Consider the following 5818-nt stretch of genomic DNA (forward strand, 5'->3'; position numbering starts at 1 on the left):
CCCAGGATTGCATAGTTGTGGCTTGTGAATAGCTTTCATTTTTCACCTGGAAGTAGATGCGTTGGTTCCACGGTGCTTGTTTTGGGGTGGCCCAAGACAGGGGGTGGCCCAACTCGGGGTGGGTCGACTTACCGGCTATTAGCGGGCCTTTTAGACCGCGATTTTACGTATATATGTTGCGACCACGTCACGAAGGGACAGGAGGGCTGGGACCAAACCCCAGCGGGATGCCTCAACCCCGCAGTTACGTTAGCGTAACATCAGGTCACGTGACGGCAAGGGTCGGTAGGAGTGATCTTAGAGTCTCAGGCAAGATCGTGAGATCACTTTGATCTTAGGATCTGAAACAAGATCGCAAGATCGCTTGATCTTGTGATTGCGGCTAAGATCACAAGTTAGCACGGAAGGATGTCAGGTATAAAGGAGCAGACCTTCTGTTCTAGATAGCTTTGACTGAGGCCTCGGCATCAGTCAACCTAAGTTAGCTTCAAGGCACCCCCTTGAGCAAGCAATCGAGACCTCCGTTACCAGACCCAGTATCCAGCACAAGGCGACCTTGTGGACCAGCACTGCTCAGCACCTCTCCTAGTGTGCCCTACCATAGGAGCAGAAGAACCGTTTGTAACAATATAACGCCTCCCAAACGCGTAGGGATCAACCTCAAACGCTACTCCGTGTTGCAACTGTGGGTCACACTGGGGTTCCTATTCCTAGGGATAAAGGTGCTTGGGTCAGAGGCGATAGATACGAATGGAATGAACCTTCCCCACCTACTTGACATGAGAAACAAGTCATAGCTACCGCCCGAGCCGGATGTACACCTCACCCTTGACGCATGGAAGGCGATACGCGTCTACACTTTGGCTAGAATTACCCGCCTAGGCCACACTAGAATCTAACATCTGCTTAGGCTTGGAATTTCCGAGTCTACTAGTAGTCAACCTATCTATCGGCTCGCCGTCGTCTGCCTTCCGCCTCCCCAGCCGCAATCCGCGCCTTCGGCCACACCAATAACCGAACGAACCAATAACTATTCATTGCGGAACACACCGAATGTCACGTCCTGTGGCCCACAAAACAAAGCGCTAATCAGCACGCCGTCATAGGCTGCTATTGGTCGTTCAATGCTTCTCACCTTATAGTAAAGGCCACGACCAAAGCCGGCCCGACAGGAGTATTCGATATATTCGCCGATGCGTGCAGAAGAACAGACGATGGCCATGTAGTCGGCCCAGTCGTAGACTCTTGTTGCCGGTTTTTCGTATTCGACCCAATCGTTCCCCCACAGCTGATGGCCAAGATGGACGAAGTGGTTCTTCGTGCCAAACCTCCTAAGTCGTTTGCTCTTCACCAACCTGATCTTGCCTTCCTGTTTAAGTATCTCCGGCAACTCGGAGTTGATAAACTACGCCAAATAGGTCAGCTCGGCTTAGCTAGAAAGATAATGAATTGCTCCGTGGGAAAGGGCTGACGTACATTTGTCACACTCAGTGTGATATTAGCGGGAATGGCCTCATGTTCACGGCGCCAACCGGCCATGAACTGCTTCCAGTATAGCATGACTGTTCCTCGCGCAGGGTTCGGATCGCCTTCTGCGCCATCGATGCCAAATGCAATCTCCTTGACGAAGTCCTTCAAGAATTTAACCTTGTAAGGGCTTGGTTCGTCTTGAGCATGGTCTTCAGCGTACCTACATGGCCAACGTGTCAACAGTACAAATGGCTAAAACTGAATCCAGTGGGGAGAACTCACTGGTTCCAGAGGCCGATCACGCGTTCGTACTCTTTCAGCACCTTGGATGTGACTTGCTTGAAGACAGCAGAATCGTTGATCCTCTCATTGCATTGTTCAGAGCACCTCTCTCTCCCCTTGCTGAAGAATTCCCGCGGGTTTTTCTTTGGTGCCATTGCAGGGCTAGAGCCTCCTTTGTGGAAGCACGGCGAGGCAGGAGGGCCAGAGGGGTGTGGATCGCTACGAAGTAGGGACGGAGCGAATGCGGGCTGCTGCGAAAGCAGGCTGCTGCGACCTTCTATGGACACAGGTGATCGAAGCGCCAGCCCTCAGCAGCAGTAGGCAGAGGCCGACGACACCTGCGTGGCGTCCATCGGGTGGACAGCTGGGCAATGGGCGCCTGGACATGGCAGGAGAGGAGGGTGCTAGAAACTAGGCCTCTGGCCAATCTGGGCTCGTCCCCTCTCCTGGCAGCGGTGGCAGCATCCTCGTTCATGGCGGAAGTCGCGTAGAGTTGACAGGATCGAAGCGATGTTGGTGGTGAATGTGCCATCGCCGTGCGTTCCGCAGGAAGGAGGTGGTGTCGCGGTGGTTTTATGCCTGAGCATCCCTGAGCATCACTGAGCGGGGGTGACGCGAGCCTGAGCTGGGCCGCGATGCTGACTAACCCGATTGGGAGGCTTGGCAAGGTTTTGGGAGCCGACTACCTTTTGCCCCCAAATCCGGATTGAGTGCCAGCCCTGAGCTGCCGCAGATGCAACCTGAGCTGCAGGCAGTGCCAAGGTGGTCAGAGGTGAGTCACAGGGTGGTCAAGGTGATCAGCCTGAGCTAGCGCTTGGCATCGTTTCATGCACTCGGGTAAAGTTGCCACGAGTAAAGCGACAGTGCCCATACTTGGTTCCAGGTTCCAAGCTCACTGCCTGGATCCAGGCTTCAGGGTAGCTGGTAGGCGCCTACTGCCAGGCCACAACCGTGCAATCGTCAATCCGTCTCCACCGGCCGCCCTGTCGAATGGCTGCCTTGCATTGTGGCAGAAGCCGACTTCTTGAATTCACCTCAAGAGATTCATCGCCCAAAAAACTGTATATGAGCATTGTGGCACATAGCCAGCGTGATGTTGGCATTCGAAACGTTGGACAACCTTTTACCCCCAGTGGCCACGTCGCCCCAGCTCTAATCGCAATGCGAATCCCGGGATGCCAGCACCCCATGGCCCGAAGGACTTTCCACAATTCCCAAATCTTCTGACCGAACTTAGATGTAAAATCTGGAATTTCTCAGGCTTATGTGCGAACCGCGGGTTCTCAGCATTTGTTGGCGACCAGAGGGATTTGACAGACGGGAGATTGGTCCACAGACAGTCACAATAAGGGCATTCCTCCACATGCCACGAAAGCCGCGCTCTTGCTCTAAGCGCCTTTCCTGACGGAATGGCACTTAACCTCCCAGGGGCGCCGCCTTTGCTGCGATTCAACAGTAAAACAGACATCTTCTACGTTAGGAATCTCGTAGCTGGATTTTGTGCCCCGCGCCTCGATCTGATGGGAACCTTGGATTGATCGCAAAGTCACCATCCAGCGTTATGAACCTCGCATTGGACAGATTTGTAACGGCTTTTTTTTACGCGAGACCTTAGCACTGTCCCCAGCAGGTGCACAGAATGCGGGACACCCCAGTTGCTCCAGGGCCTTGCTCGGCTTCCCAGACTCAAAACAATCAACTGGGTGTGTGATTGCCAAACCGTTTCCAGTTTCCAGGATGTCATGAAACTCGAATGCTCCGTGCCCTTGGAATGTTCCGACGATAATGATAGCTACATTCGAGGAGGTGACAAAAGTGATTAACACACTCGATCCACGTAACTACGGTGTTTCAGAGGACGATATAACCCGCATGCGTGGAGTTGCAATGAAGACCGTGTTGTGCTTTAGAGGGAGCAGTGTGAGGACGTAGCGCCCGATGAAAATGGAGGGTGTCCAGGGCGAGATGACGACAAGCCGGGCATCGCGGTGGGAATAACAGCGGGAAGCCGCTGCGAGGGATGTCACGGCTGCAGGGCTTCATGTGGCACGAGACTTGACCACCTTCCCGCACTGACCTTTCGGGCCGCTGTACGCAGTAGATAGAAACGGTGGTGGTTAATACCGGAGCGATTCTTGAACTAACCCGAAGCTATTCGGAGTTGTTTGCAGAGGTGACAAAGGGAACACGTGATAGATGCAGGTGAGTGCTGTGGGTGCAAGTCCCGCCGCACATGCGCCGCCGCTGCGCTGTCAGGAGCTTAAATTGGCCAGAGGCCTGGTTCCTGGCCCCATCCCTTCCTGCTAGGGACAAGGGCATTGTGGCTGGCCACAAGGCTCGATAATGCAGAGGCCGTAGCAGAGTAACACACGAAGTGGCTCTGCAGATGGAGCAGCTCCATTTCAGGATGGACACCCCGCAGCATAGCATAAGAAGACGTCATGCCCCCGCGAAGGAAGGATTGGATTTCTTTCCTTTCTTTTCACACATTAAGCCAGCAGCTTTCAAATTCCACCGGGAGGAACTGCAAAAACAGGTTCGCAGCCATCCCCCGTGGTTTATGCATCCGTGGCAGCAGCACATGCTAACCAGCGGTGACTATTTAATAGCATTACTCGAATATGGAGGCCGCGAAATCAGCAGGCTGTCACGGCTCTGGCAATATCTAGCTAAGCCCAATCCAACTAGGTCAAAAGGACGAGAAAGTACAAGTCGTCCGACTTGTACCCCACGTTGGGCTTAGTACCTTGGTGCAAACGAGACATGGCTGCGTCTGGCCAACAAGGCACGCCGCGCCATGACAGCCGGCAACCTCCCCCCACCTGGCCAAAGCAAAGTGATCGCTGGATATGCTTATTTAGATGGGGATTTGGGTCAATTCCGAAGCTAGGAAGTGCTATTCTGCCACCTGGGGCCGCCTTACCACGCGAAAGGTTCCGGATTCCCTCCCGTATTAGCAATCTGCAACCGCCGCCTAACCTAGTAAATACAGGCCCCGCAAACCCCTTTAGCCTTCACAGCTTTCGCAAGCCCGTCTTCGGGATCTGAAGCACGTTAACCGTCAATGCTCATGAACTGAGTCTCCCTCTGCGCCCACTCTTCTGCAGTAGGAGCCTTATAGGAACCGAAGGTGTTTGACGCTGTAGTATGGTAGTTCCAGTAGTTCAGGACGCCTGCGGCGAAATCTCCATAACGTCGGATGACAGGCTGCATTGAGGACCACAGCTCCTTATCCGTACGCTTGGTAATGAGTAGGTGGCACAGGATCTCCTTCAAGGCCAGATCAGAGCGAGTCGTACAGCTGTAAACTTCTTCGACGACTGCGGGAAAGCCACGAGAATGCCAGCTGTCAAGACTATTGGCGCGATCGGCGGCTTTTTTAAACCGATCAATGCTCATCGTCTTCAGCGCAGGAACAATAAACTTGTCCGCCATGATGTAGATCTTAGCCTCGCTGAACAGGACCGCGCAGGTATTGTCGGTAGTTTGGGGCTCGCCTATAGCTGTTGGCAAAGTTGTTAGAACCTGAGTTGACTTGCGGTAATTGTCCAAAGGTTAAGCGAGCGAAGATTTTATTGCGGATAATACCATTATAATGCCGATCGCTGGAATTCGTATGGTAGTCATCTTCCTCTGGAATCATACTCGTGTCGATTTGCGATGGGTCGTCTTCCTCCACAATCGGGACTGCACTGGTGTTGTAATCCCCGGTGTAAGCAAAGTCGAGGAGCTTCTGGATAAGGTCCGGATCATCCTCCGGCAGATCGATCGTGTTGGTGGATGCCTCCTGTTAAGCGCGTTAGCATTAAGCGTACTGGTCCAGTTTTGGGATTTGGAATTATATGCGGTGTTTAAGCCGTCTGGTAAGGCCGTCTAGCCAACCTTGGGCGGAAAGCTGGAGTTGGATGTGATGTACCTTGAAAGGTCCTCCACAAGCCTTTTCGAAAAACTTGGACTGAGAGCAGAGGATGATGCGGTGGACGTGGAAGACCCGGCCCTGACAAGTTATCGTAAGGTCGGAATATTTCTCCATGTCTGCCATGGCCCGCAGAGAGGAATAGAGAGG

The 5818-nt window shown here is 53.3% G+C and overlaps 2 protein-coding genes across 2 annotated transcripts in view; both read right to left on the reverse strand.

The window, feature by feature from the left end:
- Positions 1–732: 732 nt before the first annotated feature.
- GGTG_13368 (hypothetical protein) lies at positions 733–2008 on the reverse strand. The gene is made up of 3 exons (XM_009231274.1): positions 1753–2008; positions 1477–1690; positions 733–1405 (listed from the first exon to the last, which is right to left on the reverse strand). Exons 1-3 carry the CDS (start codon positions 1905–1907, stop codon positions 1031–1033), a joined length of 744 nt encoding a protein of 247 aa, XP_009229538.1. The 5' UTR covers positions 1908–2008; the 3' UTR covers positions 733–1030.
- A 2589-nt stretch (positions 2009–4597) lies between these two features.
- GGTG_13369 (hypothetical protein) overlaps positions 4598–5818 on the reverse strand; it is a 3496-nt gene continuing 2275 nt past the window's right edge. The window contains exons 2-3 of the mRNA XM_009231275.1: positions 5341–5539; positions 4598–5255 (exon numbers count right to left, since the gene is read on the reverse strand). Of these exons, the coding sequence (XP_009229539.1) occupies positions 4807–5255; positions 5341–5539 (648 nt within the window). The 3' untranslated portion in view covers positions 4598–4806. The remainder of the gene's footprint in view (positions 5256–5340; positions 5540–5818) is intronic.

The sequence above is a fragment of the Gaeumannomyces tritici genome (assembly GCF_000145635.1).
Source record: "Gaeumannomyces tritici R3-111a-1 unplaced genomic scaffold supercont2.12, whole genome shotgun sequence".
NCBI lineage: Eukaryota > Fungi > Ascomycota > Sordariomycetes > Magnaporthales > Magnaporthaceae > Gaeumannomyces > Gaeumannomyces tritici.

Coding starts and splice junctions, on each gene's coding strand:
- GGTG_13368 (XM_009231274.1), bottom strand. CDS start 1,907: ATGGCACCAAAGAAAAACCCGCGGGAATTCTTCAGCAAGGGGAGAGAG. Junction 1,691..1,752: donor GTGATCGGCCTCTGGAACCA/GTGAGTTCTCCC, acceptor TTGGCCATGTAG/GTACGCTGAAGACCATGCTC. Junction 1,406..1,476: donor TCACACTGAGTGTGACAAAT/GTACGTCAGCCC, acceptor TATTTGGCGTAG/TTTATCAACTCCGAGTTGCC.